The sequence below is a fragment of the Myxocyprinus asiaticus genome, chromosome 33 (assembly GCF_019703515.2).
Source record: "Myxocyprinus asiaticus isolate MX2 ecotype Aquarium Trade chromosome 33, UBuf_Myxa_2, whole genome shotgun sequence".
Taxonomy (NCBI): Eukaryota; Metazoa; Chordata; class Actinopteri; order Cypriniformes; family Catostomidae; genus Myxocyprinus; species Myxocyprinus asiaticus.
In genome coordinates, this window is record NC_059376.1 from 24287042 (window position 1) to 24304900 (window position 17859).

General features: G+C 39.5%; 2 protein-coding genes across 2 annotated transcripts in view; one reads left to right on the top strand and one right to left on the bottom strand.

Annotated features, from left to right (window-relative positions):
- Window positions 1-7467, top strand: part of LOC127424250 (CTTNBP2 N-terminal-like protein) — a 30314-nt gene extending 22847 nt beyond the window's left edge. Inside the window, exons 3-5 of the mRNA XM_051669257.1 lie at window positions 909-1139; window positions 2244-2351; window positions 3814-7467. Coding sequence (XP_051525217.1) covers window positions 909-1139; window positions 2244-2351; window positions 3814-5094 — 1620 coding nt within the window. The 3' untranslated portion in view covers window positions 5095-7467. The remainder of the gene's footprint in view (window positions 1-908; window positions 1140-2243; window positions 2352-3813) is intronic.
- A 343-nt stretch (window positions 7468-7810) lies between these two features.
- Window positions 7811-16872, bottom strand: LOC127424261 (F-actin-capping protein subunit alpha-1-like). Its single transcript, XM_051669278.1, has 10 exons — window positions 16770-16872; window positions 14100-14163; window positions 13622-13673; window positions 13341-13404; window positions 11150-11356; window positions 10056-10135; window positions 9473-9551; window positions 9311-9382; window positions 9163-9225; window positions 7811-9058 (listed from the first exon to the last, which is right to left on the bottom strand). Exons 1-10 carry the CDS (start codon window positions 16869-16871, stop codon window positions 8918-8920), a joined length of 924 nt encoding a protein of 307 aa, XP_051525238.1. The 5' UTR covers window position 16872; the 3' UTR covers window positions 7811-8917.
- Between the last annotated feature and the right edge of the window lie 987 nt (window positions 16873-17859).

Genomic DNA, 17859 nt, shown 5'->3' on the forward strand with positions numbered 1-17859 from the left:
ATTCAGAATATGCTGATTATAGGAATATTTCAAAAGCTGTTGAGCATGTAAACCTCTTTTTCCAGAATAAAGTAAGCTTATCCAGAATATAGACCTTAATCTGAAAATTATGTGCATGTAAATGTGGTCAAAGGGAGAGAAAGAATTCCTTAGTGCTGTTGACTCATTTGAATCAGATTCAGAAGGTATGATTTGAGAACAGAAGAATGCAGCAGACAGGAAACAGCATGGAGAGAGAAATACATCAGGATGCATATGTGTCACCCAGAACATAAACCACATATCTGTTCTGATCTTTTACTGAGTGTGTGTGTATGTGTGTGCGTGCATCCCATCTGCTGATCTGTTTAGTAAGGCCACCCCATCCTTTCTAAATTAGTCACACTGCCCCCCAGTTCCAGCCCTCACACAAACGCACACATGCACAATGAAGAGCGAACACCACCCCCTACAGCCGGGCCTTTTGTGCTGTGAGTCTCCCCTCTCCATCCCTTCAGCCCAGGGGAGGTTTAACACCTGCCTGTAGAGGAGGGGTCAGGGGTATTATTATATTTTGTGAAAATGGATCTGATGGTGGCCAGCTGTATTTGCATCATCGGTGTGCCTGTATGTAGACTGTTTGGAAATCCTGATCTCGCTTTCTCTCTATCTATGAAAAACAAGGCCTATATGCAAAAATAACTGAAGATAATTATCAGTCATTCTAAAAACTTGCTTGATTTTGCTTTTGTGTGCTCTTGTTGTTCGACCAATGGCAGGCGTGGGGAGTGTTCAGGAAACGTGTTTGAAAACAATCGTTATTTTTGCAATTCCATTTGGTGAAACAATTTTGTAACATTACAAAATTGCCTTCAGATCAGGACACTTAAGAGCAGATAATTCATCTTAACCTTTGACCTTTGTTCTAGGCACAACAGAGAGATGCATTTGTACAGGAGCGATACGGACAGTACGACCTCCGTGACCCATTCGTAGCGCTGCTGAGGGACAGCGAGCTATCACAGGCTCAGGATGATGGAGGGCAGGGTCCCGTGTGTCTGAACCCACTGGGCGTGTTGAGGCTGGTTATGGCCCACTGCACCAACATGAAGGAGAAAATGATGAAACAGCTTGCTGCTGCAGAAAGGAGACACAGACGGGTAAGAAACAAAGAGAGTTCCAAATCCTACTGAGCTGCCTACCTATTTTTGGGCATACTTGGTTTTGGCCAATTTCTACAGGGCTGTTCAGGGCATTTTTGCATCCATCTGAGCTTTTTTTAAATGTTGTGTTTATTTAAACATGGAGGTCTTTGACCTGTGCACCGTGTCTCGCTTTTTTTAGCATCTCATGTAGGAGAGACAGGTTTTTTAGTGGCTGTCTCAATTTAAAAAGAACTTCAGCTTTTAAAAACATGTCTGGAGACATCAGATCTGTGTTCTGTTCTATTCATTGTACTGTATCTATCTATTTTAGCACAAGAACGCATTTGGTCTGAAAGGCCCCAAAGGCAGCATAGCATGTATCCTTTGAAGAGAAAACAATCCCATAATACATGGTACATTTTTGTCCAAGATGGCAGATGGAGTTTATTGAAATTTTAATTATAAAGACATTAAGTATGGTAACGTATCTACTTCAAAATGGACTATTTTGCCCAGTATGCTATTTTTTTGTGCTTAAGATCATTGAAGTTTTAGCTTAACAGCATGCTAATGCAAAACTCTGAAATTTGCCAAATGCAATTGTCAGGTCTGTTTATGTATTAGGTTTCTGATGGTTAGGATACCACCTTTGAGGAAAGCTGCCTATGTACTGTAGACAGTAGACACTATACAGCAAGGCTACTTGCTAGTTTTTGGAACAGAGTCTGTTTACATGTATTGAAGATGTGAGTATTAAAAGGCTGGCAGCTCATGGGACTATTCAGTCAGTTCTTGGAAGTAAAAAAAAGATTTAATTACGTTATATAAAAGTTTAATCTGAAATTAAATAGAATTACTCTCCCTTTTATGTACTTTGGGTGTGTCTGATGATTTTGAAAGGTGCAGATCTCTGAGTGAACCTTTTAAACATGTCAGAAAACACTCTTTATTAATTGCATGAATAAGTACAGGTGTTCCTAATAAAGTGCTCGGTGAGCGTATGAAATGAAAATATTTCACATGCTCTAATTATTAATAATGATGGTATGGTCAGTGATGGCTTGCCATTTTCCCTTCTTTTTGTGGTTGATGTTTGAATGTACTTGTTTATGCATGTAGGTCATATCTGATTTAGAGGAAGAGAAAAGACGGTGTGTTCAAGATGCTGCCGCAGGTGATGACATCACAGCCATGCTGGAGAAGGAACGAGATAGACTACTGCAACAGGTAACCAAGCAATACTACCAAATCACATACACACACTGTACACACACACACAATCTTGAACATGGCTTAAACCACAAAATAAGATAACTGAATAGAACAATGAATAGAAGAATTAAAGCAAAGCTTGAAGAGTCCTGCTTCTGCCTTAGATTCCTTTTTAGTTCAGAACTCTGTCCCAGAAGTTTGTTAACAATCATTTGATGTTGGTGTTTTTGAAACAACATACAGTACATGTAGTATTTGGTAAAGCTCTATTCACAACCAGTGGGCACCACCATAATGGCTCCCTACTTCTGTTTGCTTGTTTTCCCTTTATGGTCTCTTTAAAAATCATAAAAGTTACACACACAGAGAACCAGAGCTGTTTAAAATGTAAGATAGAATTTAAATATGAGCTCAGGTTTATCATAGGCTGTTGTTGGTTGCCACAAAATTACAAATCTTTAAGGATATTTGTGCAGAAGACAAGAAAATTATTTAACACAAGGAATTTAATTCAGTTACTTATATTTATATCAGTAGTACAAGTGAACACTGTAACCTGGATTGAAATAACCATGCACAATAAAATGCAACATTATGGAAGCTATTATGGTTAATCTAGAACATATTTAAATCCATTTTTAAATTAGATTAGATTTTGAAAATGTCTCTATTTATTACTTGTGTCATCTCGACACAATATTAAATATTTACCAGTCATGTAAAGATCTGTTTTGTTTTGCATCGTGGCTCCTGCACACATTGTATTTCAGCTCAATTCTTACTATATAAGCACACTGTAACATTAAAATAACACACACTGTTACATTTCACACTATATAAACTTAAATCCAGGAATCAGGGAAAAATCATGGACATAGCTAGTCATGGAAAATTAATGGAAATTTGTATTGTGAATAAGCTAGATATTGCTCTTGTGTCTAATAAAAATTAGTCGCAAGCCATAATGATGTCTGATTTGTAAGCAAATCGTTCTTTTGAGTCAATTTGTCAAAATGGTTCACAAATTGGTCTAAATTATTCATTAGGTAATCATTTTGTATCAAAATTATTTTTAAAGTCCTTTTCCATTAATCTCAAATGACTGGGAATGTCATGGAAAACTCCAAAGACCAATTTATATTTAAAGGTGGAAACCCAGTAAATTAAATAATAGCCCTGTATAAACATTGTTATATTACAGATGATCTCAGCTAGACCATCTTATGATATTACACATAAAAATGACAAGAGCTTAAATTTACCTGTTGCAACATGATTAGCTGGATGCTACGCAATTTCAGGGAGTTGTGGTGCACAGGTTTTTATCAGTGCACTGGAAAACAAATCTGTTCTTTACCCAGTTTGCTACATGAGCATTTCTGAGGAAGAAACTTCAGTACAAACTTACATTTGAACTCTATATAATGCAGACTCTTATTTCCTCCATTACTGACTCTTCTTCTTTCCCTCTTCGTAGCTAGATGTAGAAAGGGCTCACGTCAAACGTTTGGAGCGTGAGCGGTCAGTCCTGTCGAATCAGGCTGAGGAAGATTTAGCACAGCAACAGCAGTTATCTACCACACTGGCAAAAGAATGTCAGAAGGCTAAAGCATGGGCAGAGGAGGAGAGCCAACGTGTTGCAGAGCTCAGCCGCAAGCTGGAACAGGAGCGCAATACCTACGACGCCCTGAAGGGGGAGCTGGAACGCGAACGCACTCGTGCTCAGCAGATAGAGGCGAGAGCTGAAAGAGAGCTGGCTGAATTTGATACAGAGCGTGAGCAGATGAGAGGGAAACTGCACAAGGAAGAAAAACTATATCAAGAGCTACAGGAGCAGATGAATAGTCTCAAGAAAGAGTTGGATGAAATACAAGAAAGGGAAAAAGCAGGGAGGGAACAAGTTGATGAAGAAAAGGTAAAAACGCCATTAAAAACACCTTTCAGTCACACAGAAATGGATGGCAAAACTGTTGGATCAAAATCATCACCACAGCCCAAACTAAATGGTCACCACACCTCCAGGGAAGTGGAGTCCCCAGTAGAGGAGCGGTGTAAGGAAGGGGGATTGGTGGACAGTGGGGTGGGGCTCCCTGGAGGCGGAGCCATGCTGTGTCTTTCTCCCAGCAGTCCCGCCTCATCCTCCCTTAGCTCATCTCCCTGCTCTTCCCCTGTCCTGACCAAGCGTCTGGCTTCTCTGGGTTGCTCTAGCCCCACCTATCCTTCCTCCTACCAGGCTAGTATCAACCAACGATTCCAAGCTGCACGCCACAAGTTTCAGCAACAAGCCGAGGCAGATCAGCACCAACACGTAGGAAGTGTTGTTCACTCACCACGGGACCTCTCCCCCACTGCAGCCCCTCCTACTCCTCCAGACAATTGTAGTGCAAAGCAGATCGCCCGCAACACTGTCACTCAGGTGCTGTCCCGATTCACGAGCCAGCAAGCGGCAGGTAAACTCCCTCCAGCCAATAGCTCGCCTTTTGGCACTGATTACCGCAGCCTGACCGCCGCCTCATCACCGACAGGGAAAACTCCTGGGGTTCTCTCACCTGGAATCCGCTCGCCAATCATTCCTAGGGCAGAGAAGATTCATCCACCCCCTGTTCCTCCCAAAAAGCAAGGGGTCAATCAGTCTCCTGGATCTCCTGTGCCCTCCGGCAGGGCCAGCCATTTCCCTGAGCTTTCTGGGAGCTGCGGTCTTACCAGCGGTCAGGAGGAGGCTAAAGAGCTTGACCTGGTCATGTCTTCATCTAGTTAACCAACCTGGAGCCCACAGCCAGAATGCATTCCATTCCCTCCAATGGCATATTTAGCACTCTCTGAAAACCTCAAAGAACCTTCATTCATGCTTTTCCTCACCCTAAATGTCCAGTGTAGGGGTTTTTAATCCTGTTCCTAGGGTACACTGGCACTTAACATTTTGGATGTCTCCCTTATTGAACAGACCCGATTTAACTTATCAGCTCAAAAATTGAGGCTCTAAGATTTAAACTGGGTGTGTCAGTGAAGGAAGACATTAAAAATGTGCAGTGCTGGGGTACTCCTTGACCAGGATTGAAGGCTGGACTTGTCAAGTGTACACAGTGGTTTTCCTCACTTTATCCATACTGGACTTGCCTTTTAAGACCAAAGTATACTTTGGTTTTCCGTGTGCCACAAATTTCATCAACAGCACAGTAGGCCAGTGTTGCCATGTCCGATATTATAAGCGACTTTTGGCTTGTTTTTTCATGAATACACTTAAAAATATGGGCAGTCTTGTGTTTTTGGGGGGCTTATTTCCAGAAAATAGCCGCATTTTTGGGCTTGCTTGTCCAGACAGCGTTGCTTATTTCTCTTGCGAGATCTGGCAAAACAGCATGAAGCCCAGTTTTTCTAGACATGCGCAGTTTGCATCTGCACACGCTGTCTGCACATGCGCTTGTCGTTGACTAGCAGACAAAGCAGTCTAAGTGTGCATGTGTCGAATGAGTCTGTATTGGTTCTCGGTCAAAAGAGTATACTTTGAAAGGCTAAGAGCTCAACCATGCGTGAGACAGAACAGCACACGGAAAAACGAATTATACCCTAGCCTTAGATGCTGTCCAAGATAATGCACTATTAGTGAGGCCCCACTGAAAACATTTGGTATCCCAGGAAAAACCTCCAGAAAACCAGCCCAACCAGGAAAAAATGGGAGAGGCAACTATGGCTCAAACCTGATCAACTTTGTCAAATGCTACTCATATAATATTGAATTTATTTATATATTCTTTTAATCATTTAAAATATTTTATTATACTGTTTTTATTTTTTACAGAAAAGATTATTTATCCTGAAATGTTGTTCCTTGCCAGGCCATTCCTAATGTGAGATGACCTGCAAGAGGAAAAACTAAGTATATTAAGCCAAAATTATGTTATGAAATTGAAAGCAAATACTGATCAACCAAGTCATCCTCCAATTAATCAGTCCGTCTTAGGCTACTAATGAGAACCAGACTGTCCTGATCTCTGTTCGGTGAATGTGTGAAGTTTAGATTCTGTTTATGGTAAATATATAATATATACAGTATATAGCTGTGGTTTTCTGTCGAGCAGTCTTAGTCTTGTTGTTTAGTTGTTGTTCATTTTGCTGTCCATATGTTAAAATTAACTAAAGAAGAGACTTTTTAAGGGACCGTTATGAAACTGATATGGAAAACCTGTCTCCTACTGCATTATACAATGATTGCATCACCCTCTAGTGTCTTTGATAAGAAGTGCTTCTCAGGAAGCTGGTCAGGCAGCATTAAACATCTGCCAAATCAAAATACCTTCTCTGAAAATGAAGATTAAAGAAATTGCATTTGGTTTTTATGCTACACAGACTTTCAGACATGATTTAAATTGTTGTAATCATTTAGAAACAGATCAAAAAAAAAAAAAAAAAAAAAAAAAAAAAAAAAAACTGAGGGCCAAAACACTGACTGCTTTTCTGGTTTTATTTAAACATGTCTGTATGTATTTCTGCATGTAAGACTGCTCTTGATATATTTTGTTTATACTGGGCAGTCTTATATTTTAAATTTAACCTTAATTAGATATTAGGTAGAACTTATTGCACCAGTTTACATGATTCACAACCATGGTAAAAAAAACAAATAAGTTATGTCATCATTCAATGATTACCCTGAGAATTTCATCTTACCATTGTCCTTTTTTCAAGTCTTTTGACTTTATACTAGTTGTATGAAAACAGAAATTATTTAAATGTTAAAGTCCTGCTGTCATTAAAGTATTGCTCACATGAATACATTATAGTCTTTACCTGCTTATAAGAGATCAAAGTATGTTGGGTTTTAATGAGAAAATGTGTCCAAAAAACTCTTCACTGTCATTTAATTTTTTCTGTTTTTAAATACCTCACTGTTTCTCCTACTGTACTGCAACCTTTTTAAGTAGCAGTTTAGATTTCTACTGTATCCTTTTTTTTTACATAAAACAAAAAAAAAAAAAAAACTGAAACAATACTTAGATAAATACCTGTGACCTGCGGAACCATTGTCCTTTTTAAACCTTTTTAACTGCTTAGCTAGTTGTATGACAAACAAATGGTTAAATTAGTTGTATTTTTCTGATGCCTTTACAATAAACTAGTGGAGTTGAATTTATGACCAACTCTATTTTTTTCTGAGCAAATGAATTATTTTCTTTTTTATGTACTTTTTTTGTGTTAAGTTTTCAGTGTTTTCTCTTAAAGTGCTTTTGATTGTTGTTATTGCACTATTGTTTATGTATTCCTCACCCTGAGAATACCACTACAAACATTAGAGGAAGAGACATAAGCTGTCTGGACTACCGCTCTCAACACTTGTTTGACACCAGGAAATTGATGTTAAAAGTCACTGATCTTATAAAGCATAAACAAATCTGAAGTGTAAATCTGCACTGAATTCACAAAGCAAAAAAAACAAAACACAATTAAGGCTCAACAAGAAGTTGTTTTGGCGCCAGTTATTAATTCACTGAGTAGATGTTTACTTTTGCATGTTTTAAAATCTGAAAGTCAAGTTATGAGAGACAGAGAATATGCCAGTATTACATGATGGATTTAGTAGGGGTGTATTTTACAGAGGATTTTTTGGTGGAACAGTAAGACAAACAAGACTAATGTGACTGGTGGTGTGAAAGCAGTGTGAACTGCAGAAACGTACAACAGAAACACTGACAGACCCCTTGGCCTCAGGATGAAAAGGGGGGTGAAGGCAAACTTAAAAATCACCATTTGGATTGTGTATTTGTTGCACAACAGATTGTGGCTACCCCGACTGAATCACAAAGTATACCTGTAACAGACAATGGTCTGAACCACTCTATGCAAAAACAATCCAATTTATGTGTAAATATGAAACTCAAGGCTGAATTCTGATGTCTATACCACTGAGGAGGGCATTTCATGTATTTATTTATTCTGTCTGTTTGGTTTGACTTTAACCATTTTAGTTTAAGTGAGTCACTGTTAGACAAAAATACAGAGAGAGCAGTTATGCCTGATAGCATTCCAAACCCAGACACAGCCCGTTCTCCTCCTCTCTTCATCCTCATGCATTCCCTGTTACAGCCTGAATGGTTGAGAGAAGGACAAAAGGAACCCTTCTCTCTCCAGGCTGTCAGATGTTGGAGGAAGAGGAAAGTGGGGTTGTGTAATTGGGGTTTGGAGATACAGTGAGTGAGGCATTACTTATCCACTGTTTTAAAACACAAAAAAACGTTTATGTTTAAGCATTGCAGCTGTCACAGTTCACATAAAAAGACAAAAAGAAAAAATAAATCTAAATAATACAAACTCTTTTTGAGTGACTGGTGAATGGGTAATCGAGAGAAGAGTGGTTTGCTGATAATTTAGATCCAAAACTCCCTCCAAGTTCTCATTTGAACCTCTTCCAACAGCTGAGTCCATTAATGACAGAAAGTTGAATGGACTCACATTCTTTTTAAACAGAAAAAAAGTTGACATTTATTTTTAACTTTTGGGAGACTTCTACGGCTGAGCGGGTAGCATATGGTGTTCCGAAAGCCGGCTCCGCATGTTTACCAGAAGGAAGAGGAACCAGGTCGGTTCTACGCGTTCTGCATCTCTTTGCCAATCTTGTAGCTGAGGATCTTATTCCAGTCGATCTTGGTGCGAGTGACGGGCAGCTGTCTGCGAAGAGCTTTGAAGGTGGTATCTGACATTGTCTGGTAATTCTCACTGATGGCCGTCTTCAAGAGAACATTTAAACAATCAGAAGTCTTAAACTGGATTCTGTAATTAACATTAAAGGTTAATCAAATTTACACACATGATGATCAAATCAAGTGTTTACCTGATAGTCATTTTCAGCGTTTTCAATGATTTTTACAAATTCCTTGGCAGTCTGGGTTTCATTCTAGAGGTAAAAGGCAGCAGGTTACTTTAAATCTTCTTCAAACTCTAATGCATCAACCACATTTTAAAAGACTGGGATTACTTACAGTCACTACAATGGATTCCTCCACCTCCTTATGGCTCACCAGCTGCACATTACCATCTTCATAATAATGCACCTGTAAAACACAAACATGATTTAACATCACACACTCTTCTCCACCACACTTCCATTCACATTCCTAATCTGTTACTCTGTCATGTCTCACCTGGATCTTCAATACTCCCATCACCTGCGCTGATGACTGACTTATGGTGAACTTCCACTCTGACCTGCACCGCCCATTCCTGACAAGAAAGAACTTCAGGTGAGGAGATGATCAGGTTATAGGATTCTAGATTCACTGCTGGTTCAATTAAACAAACTATAGTTAAATACATTTGTATTCAAATTTCACTATAAATATTGAAAATTTGTATTAGAGAGAATCACAAAGACTTCTGAGACAGATTTATGGAACAGAAGTCATATTTTCACAGTAAGGTACAGTATAATGTACAGTACATTGAGGTGGTCACTACCACAAAATGTGACAAAGGGATCAGTCTTGTATCAACCTAAAGGGGTTTATTTTTAATAATGAACTGCTGACCTGACATTATTTCATTAACTACATGGTTGCCTGCTAGGTAAATAAATAAATGGCCATTACATGACAATATTGATCAGAGGCCACCGAGTTGCACTAGAGACATGAAACCATCACAGCTACGTAAGAAATTGGTTGCCTAGGCAACAGTCAATTATACTGTACAGTTTAGCAATTATACATTGCACTGAACATTCCTCACCAGAAGTTCTTGGGCTGGAACTGATGACCCTCAATACAAGCAATAATTGTTTGCTGACCATCAACATTCTTCCCATACACCTGTAGCAGAAAAGATAAAAACATGTCCAATAGAGCGTGATTTCACATACAATGTGAAGGAATAGTTCACCTAAAAATGAAAATTCTCTCATCATTTACTCACCCTTATACCATCCCAGATGTGTGACTTTCTTCTGCAGAACACAAATGAAGATTTTTAGAAGAATTTCTCAGCTCTTTTGGTCCATACAATGCAAATGAATGGGTGCCAAAATTTTGAAGCTCCAAAAATCACACAAGTCAGCATAAAAGTAATCCATGACTGCAGTGGTTAAATCAATATCTTCAGAAGCGATCTGATAAGTGTGGGTGAGAAACAGATCACTTTCACATTCTTCTTCTTGTGTTTTTGGTGATTCACATTCTTCATGCATATCGCCCCCTACTGTACAGGAAGTATAACTTAAATATCGATCTGTTTCTCACCCACACTGTTCATATCGCTTCAGAAAAACAGGGGAGTTGTATGGACTACTTTTATGATGCCTTTATGTGCTCTTTGGAGCATCAAAATGTTGGCACCCATTCACTTGCATTTTAAGGACCTACAGAGCTGACATATTCTTCTAAATATCATAATTTGTGTTCTGCAAAAGAAAAAGTCATACACATCTGGGATGGCATGAGGGTGAGTAATTGATGAGACAATTTTCATTTTTGGGTGAACTTACCCTTTAAGACAGTGTAGCACTGAAACTAGACTAAAAAAAAAATTAAAAATCACTTTATATTATTTAATATGAGGTTCCATTTGATACATGACTGAAGGAAAAGGTATTGGGTTATAAAACAGGCAATCCCGTAGTATAAGCAGCACCTCCCTGTTGTAAAAAGTTCACTCCCTCTTATGTTTACACAAGCCAAAGTGCTCCCAAAGACATCATTCCTAAATTGAGTGTGAATAGGAGGGAGAGCACACCCCTAAGTTCTATGGGTGTACTGTTGAGATTCCTGTGGAATATTAAGAAGAGAGTGTGTCATGCAAACTTCCTGTGAGAAGTGTGTTAAGTGTACCGTGCAGACTCCTGTGGGATAGTGCTCCTTCACATAAGCACTGAGTGCTTCATCGCAGGCATCTCTCCAGGACCGGAGCGCAGTCTCTCCCTCATAGAGCTGAGGATCACTTGCTTCCTTTCGCAAGTGATCAAAACGGAACGACACGCGTTTCCGTGGGTCGAAGAACCGCCCCTGACCCAGATCTCCGTGCTCGGTGATCAGAACCTGCAGTAGAGTAAGAATCCACTTGTTCCTTAGACAGAACTTTAGACCGAGATCAGATCTCTAGAGTGCTGAGACTGCCCCGTCCTTACTCAGTAACAAACACTCACAGTACTGAGCTCAGATCTCTAGTGCACTGATAACACCTGCCCTGACACAGAACTAATCACACACAAATTAATGAGCTCAGATCACTAGAGAACCGAGTTTAAACCTAACTTAAATGTGTCATAGCGTGCTCTTTCTACAAACTAATGAGAACAAGATACCGAAAAACTTACAATAAAATAAAAAAATAAGATGACAATCAGTGCGTTCACATGCACTTTAGAAGTTACATTTCAGTCAGACTAATGCAATAATTTGCCTTTTTAAAATATCATGTAAACGCTTAAGTCCAACAGAAATTCTAGTAGACCGATTTCTTCTTAGTCGGACTAACATACTGTGGGGGGCGGGGCGGGGACCGAGTGATGACGGTGCGGAGCAAGGCTGGGATGGACACCTGAGGCGAATGATTTTGCAAAGCTGTTGGTGATCGCAGTGTTGGTGGGCAAGGAATAAAGCCACGACCAGAGCTGCAGTCGTGAGAGAGACAACGAGAGAGAGAGAGAGACGCAACAAAGCTGTGTCTGTTTGTGTGATTGAGAGCTGCTGCTGATAAGCAGAGTGACTGAGAGGTCAGTGAGCTGGAAAGCCACTAGGGTGCATGCTGCAGGAAAAGCACTGTGTGATTAAGACGATACTGGGAAGTGTAAAAATAAATGTTGTACATTTGGATGTGCACCCGGCTCCTGCTTCCTTCTTCCCACACGAGCAAAGGTCTTTCACACATACCTAGATGATGTGATTGTAGCTCGGCTTCGTCCAGGATGTATTCACACTAATTGGACTATAACTGGCCTTGACGATGTTTGCATGTTAATATTATGAACAAATATCAGAAATACTTTAAATGCCCATAATAATGCTAACTTTAAATAACTTCAGGCTTATGTGCATCACAAGCTGTAGAGAAACGCTGTAAACATTTGACTTCATGTCGGCAGCAAAATGCTTCTGTGCTATGTAAAATCAGAGGAAAATAGTCAAACAAAATAAAGAGAAAGAAATGAGCAACAACAATTTTTGTTAGATTTCTTTGTGAACTCATTTCTTTTTTTTATTAGACACTAATTCCATGACTACATTTGTTTTATTTTATTTTTTTATGAGAAAGCAGCTATAATGAACAAATATTTATTGTTCATTTGACCTGATCGTGACATTATTATATTGCGTATTATACACAGAATATTGCGTTACAGTGCAAAATAAACACCGAAATGAGATGACTGGGTTTTTTTTTCCCAATTTGTGCGGTAAACATTATAATTCCCGGACACATTGGCCGACATTAAAATTTCTTAGAGGAAACTCTGGTCTGGAGTCTGTCAGCAGGGGTGTATGATGATACATGCAAATGGTTTAATATGCTGGCAATGAGTACTTTCTATAAAGAAGTTTAAAAACTGTACCTCGACTATGCCCAAATCTGCTGTAGCTCGATTTTAACTGTCTAAGTAAACATACTGAATGAATTGTTAAAAAACACTTATGAGAATACCAGGAAGCTAGTGTTGCTGAATTTTAAAAAAACATTTTTTTTTTTTAATCAAACGGAACAGTGCCAGAATAGGAAACAGCTACGCTGTCTATAAGGAAGTGTGGTAAAGTAAATGTGTATTGAGACAGGGTGATCTTGTTTAACTACCACTGATTTGAGTCACTCCACTAATGGTCAACCTGACAACTGTGCCATAGGTAACACTTAAATTCTTGGGAGAAGTCTTTAAAATTATGACCAAGTACAAATTACCCACCCAGTGTCTACCATCTTATCAGAGTATAGGGCAACACATGAACTAAACCTGCATACACATTTCCAATAATAGCAAGAATCAAAGACTAAAATCACCACATCTGAGTCATCAAATCATTAACCTACCGCCTCCTCACTCCCATCCAGTTTGACTGGAGTGAACTGATCCATGTTATACTGAGCAAAGGCACTTTGAAACAGAGAGAGAGAGAGGGAAAAAAAATATGCAGTATGAATCTAAGTTGTAAAATCAACCTTTAATCTATATACAGGCATGTCTTGACTGGACATAGGATGTGAAATAACTCTAATGACCAATGACAAATAACAAATGACAAATGACCATATTTAATTTCTGACACATGATAGGTCTGCAAAATAACATCTTAAACACACACACAACTTACTGTGCTGCCCCCTCCCGAAGGAGGTTGTCATTGTTGAGGAGAAGTCGCACATCTTCAAAAAAAATTCAACAATTCAAAAAAATGTTAGTGAGCACTGGATTCATCTTCTACTCTTTATAGCTTTTCAATATCCACTCAATCTTAGTGTAAAGGTCCTAGGGGAACAGGCCAATTCAAAAGTAATATCAAAACAATATAAGCATCCATCTATGCATTTTTAATTGTTTTTCCACGTAAACATGCGCTAGACAAATGGTCTTTCACCATTGAGCTGATTCTCACTTTTATCAGCATCGCGTACATGAACACTGTGTTTTTAAGATACATTGTCAATTTAAAAGAACTTCAACTTAAAAAAAAAAAAAAAACGTGTCTTGACATTGCATTCTGTTCCATTCATTGTGCTGCATCTGAATGTCCCCTTAGAACATTACTGATTGAAAGAGGTCAACATAGAACAGCTGAAAATGACACTCACCATTGAAAACTTCATTAAATTCTCCAGGAGGAGCGTGGGTCACAAAGTTAGCTGCAATGCGGACCTGTAGAATTAACACAAATAATGAAGAGATTTCATACTCAACATCCACTGACATCATCCATTTTTCAAGTCTCTCCCTTTAATGATATAATGACAAACCAAGATTACACACATTGTATCTTTCAGTGTAATTCAGCATTGAAAATAAGCTCAGTTCATTGGCACTAATCTCAATACTGAATGAAGTTTTGATCCAGAGCACTATGGAACATTCTATTAGAGCAGTTTGAAGAATACTCTGAAGCTGAGATGAAAGAAACATCAAATATTTAATCAAATATGGGAGTTGTCAAGGGCTACAGTGTTGTGAAAAAGTATTTGCCCCCTTACTGATTTCTTCTATTTTTGTGTATTTTATGTACTAAATTGTTTTAGCTCTTCAAACAAGATATAACATAAAACAAAGGCAACCTGAGTCAACACAAAGGCAACCTGAGTCAACACAAAATACAGTTTTCAAAATATATTTTCTTTATTGAAGTAAAAAAGTTATCCAACACCTATATCACCCAGGTGAAAAACTAACTGCCCCCTTAAACTTAATAGCTGGTTGTGCCACCTTTAGCAGCACCAATTGCAACCAAACACTTCCAGTAACTGGAGATCAGTCTTTCACAACGCTATGGTGGAATTTTGGCCCACTCTTCTTTGCAGAACTGCTTTAGTTCAGACACACTGGAGGGATTGAGCATGAACTGCTCATTTAAGGTCCTGCCACAGCATCTCAATCGGGTTCAAGTCAAGACTTTGACTAGGCCACTTCAAAACTTTAATTTAGCTCCTTTTGAGCCATTCATAGGTGGACTTACTCCTATGCTTAGGATCATAGTCTTGCTGCGTAATCCAGTTGAGCTTGAGCATCAACTCACGGACAGATGACCGGATGTTCTCCTTTAGGATTTTCTGGTAGAGAGCAGAATTCATGTTTCCCTCAATTATTGCAAGTCGCCCTGGCCCTGTAGAGGCAAAGCATCCCCACACCATCACACTACACTTGACCATAGGTATGATGTTCTTTTTGTGGAATTCTGCATTTGATTTACGCCAGATGTAACGGGACCCCTGTCTTTCAAACCGCTCCACTGTCGACTCATCAGTCCACAGATCATTCTCCCAAAAGGTTTGAGGATCATCAAGGTGCGTTTTGGCAAAATTCAGAGAAGCCTTAATGTTCTTCTGGGTTAGCAATGGTTTTTGCCTCACCACTCTCCATGGCGTGGATGCCATTTTTGGCCAAGGCAGGCAGTAATCAGGCCTGGGTGTGTCTAGTCCAGCTGAACCCCATTATGAATGCAGTTTCATAGATTTAATAACTAAGGGGGCAAATACTTTTTCCACAGTCCCATTTGGTATTGGATAACTTTTTTTCCCCGACAAAGCACTTGAACGTGACATACTCATAATTACCACTTCAAGTGGGAAGTAGGATAATCCCGATAGCACATGAAGGCAGCATTAGTAACCATAACATTTCAAAAGTCTAATTGCTAAAATGTGCATTTTGCCCTGCTATTGGGGGAAGTTGTCACAAAAGGTCAACGTATGTTCAATGAACGGTCTCTTTTCCCCTGGGTAAAAACTGAAAAATTCTAACAAAATAAATAATTAATAAAGCGTGACAACTAGCCATCTCAAGCTGTCTCCTCTATAAAGAACAGTTAACCAGTTGGCAGAGCTCAAAAAATAAACAGCATATATTACATGTAGGAAAAGGTAAATGATTGGGCTGTTGCTCAAGAACTACACTTACACTGAACCACTGCCAAATCAGATCTGATGTGAATTGTTAAAGCATAATGAAACACTAAAGGACTTTTTCCACGTAACACTGAATATCACTTTACTCTCCTTGAACACAAATCACTTCACACTCTCACTGAATGAACACGAACACAAAACATACAGCTAATGTCTTTCAAGACTCTTTGAGAGAATAGTTACTGGTTGTACAGATTGCCAACCAACGAAATCTCAAGATTAATTCTAAGACATTTTGTGTTCTTTGATTATGACGTTGTTATGAAGCCAGACTTAAACCCGCAAAGATCGCAGACTTCCACAGCAAAACACACCAGCTCCTGCGCTCGTAACTTCATCCGGCCGAGTCCTTCGGCTCAGATGGCTGTGGTGTCAGGCGGAGAAGGCATCTGCTGGCTCACATGTATGTAACTCTACCGGAGCATGTCTCGTGCCCGTCGGTTCGGTTCGGTTCAGAGTGGGTGGATCTGCTGAGATCTATTTCTGAATTCATTCTGGCAGCTAACAGGCTAACAGCTGACGCTCAAAACACTTCCACTCAAAACAAACACTGCAACCCAACGAACCCCGGTCATCCCAGTTTTATCGGACAGCACGAAAGACCTTAATATACTGCGTGTTGTTCGGTGTATCGCTGTTATTTGTTGAGCTGTGTGTGTTTTATGCGAGTGCAAAGCTGCGATTTCACTTCCTCACAGATTAGCACGCAGCTAACCGGTTACAGTACCGCGCGATGCTTCCGGGAAGCCTTTAAGAATTCCTCTGCACGCGGAGTGCTTTAATGCAAAGAAGGGCGAACGTATGTACTGAAGCGGTTTGTGAGTGTTAATTTAACGCCTTAGTTTTTACCTTATCATCGTCTGAAAGCGGCTCCTCAAAGTCGGTCATCTTGGCTGTGGCGGAGCCTCGCGGCGCATGCTGGGTAGCGCGCGCTGTCACGCTCGTGACCATAATAGGGCAAAACCGAGCGCGAGCCACCGCCTAGAGCAGCACCAGCTCTCCCGCCCGCCTTCCTCCGGCTTGTCAATCAACTCGCATATAGGACAAAAACGGAGCACGACTCACGACAATTCACGCGTCCCATATGGATGTAAATAGATGAATGTATATAGGCTATAAGACATGATTATGATGAGTGAGCTCGGTAATGAATTTATACTGAGAACAGCACTTGACATACAGAGCTTTACACGACAATCAGAACAGGTACCTTGTCAAACCGAGAGAGTAAACCTACAGATGATGAGATGAGCTAAACGTTTTCCCTTATAAACTAATGAAATAAATCAACAGATGAGCTCTAAAAAGTTGTGTTTTCCACACGATTCCTCTAATATACCTTATTCACGCTAGCGCCATCTTTGATTTTTAATGGGAATGACAACGAGGCTGTGATGGATAGATTTAACGTCTCTTCAATGGCACGAACTGTATAAAGCTATATAAAGATTGTAGATCACATCTGATTTGACACAGTTCATGTTGTCTGTAGTTCTTTGTATATTGAATGTTTTTGGACAGATATTTTATCAATGTTTTGTCAGCGGAACGTTCCAAAAACACTTTAAACTGCAGTACAGCCCATTGAACAGACTGTAAGTCTTTCCGTCACAGCCTCGTTGTCATTCCCAATAAAAATCAAAGATGGCGCTAGCGTGAATAAAATACATCAACAGATAAATCGCTTTAAAATAATACGTTTTGGCTCAATTTACTTTCATCTCAAAACCTGTCATGACCTTAGATCCGTAGAAACAAAGTTTGATTGTCTGTAATAGGTTCAAGTCCATCCCCACTCAAACAAGTTCAAATAAAACAAACAGAGAAGTTGTTTAATGTACAGTGGCTTATTCTTGTGTTTTGGCAAGTATAATGGAACAATTACATTTTAGACCTCCTGATAGTGGTGTTTTATATCGTGTCTTCACTGTTAGATGCC

Bases quoted from the DNA above. Each gene is read 5' to 3' on its own strand.
- LOC127424261 (XM_051669278.1), bottom strand. From the start codon at position 16,871: ATGGTCACGAGCGTGACAGCGCGCGCTACCCAGCATGCGCCGCGAGGC. The intron at 9,552-10,055 runs GTGAGGAATGTT...CTTTCTTGTCAG, and splicing joins TTCCAGCCCAAGAACTTCTG to GAATGGGCGGTGCAGGTCAG. The intron at 9,383-9,472 runs GTGAGACATGAC...TGTGTTTTACAG, and splicing joins TGGGAGTATTGAAGATCCAG to GTGCATTATTATGAAGATGG.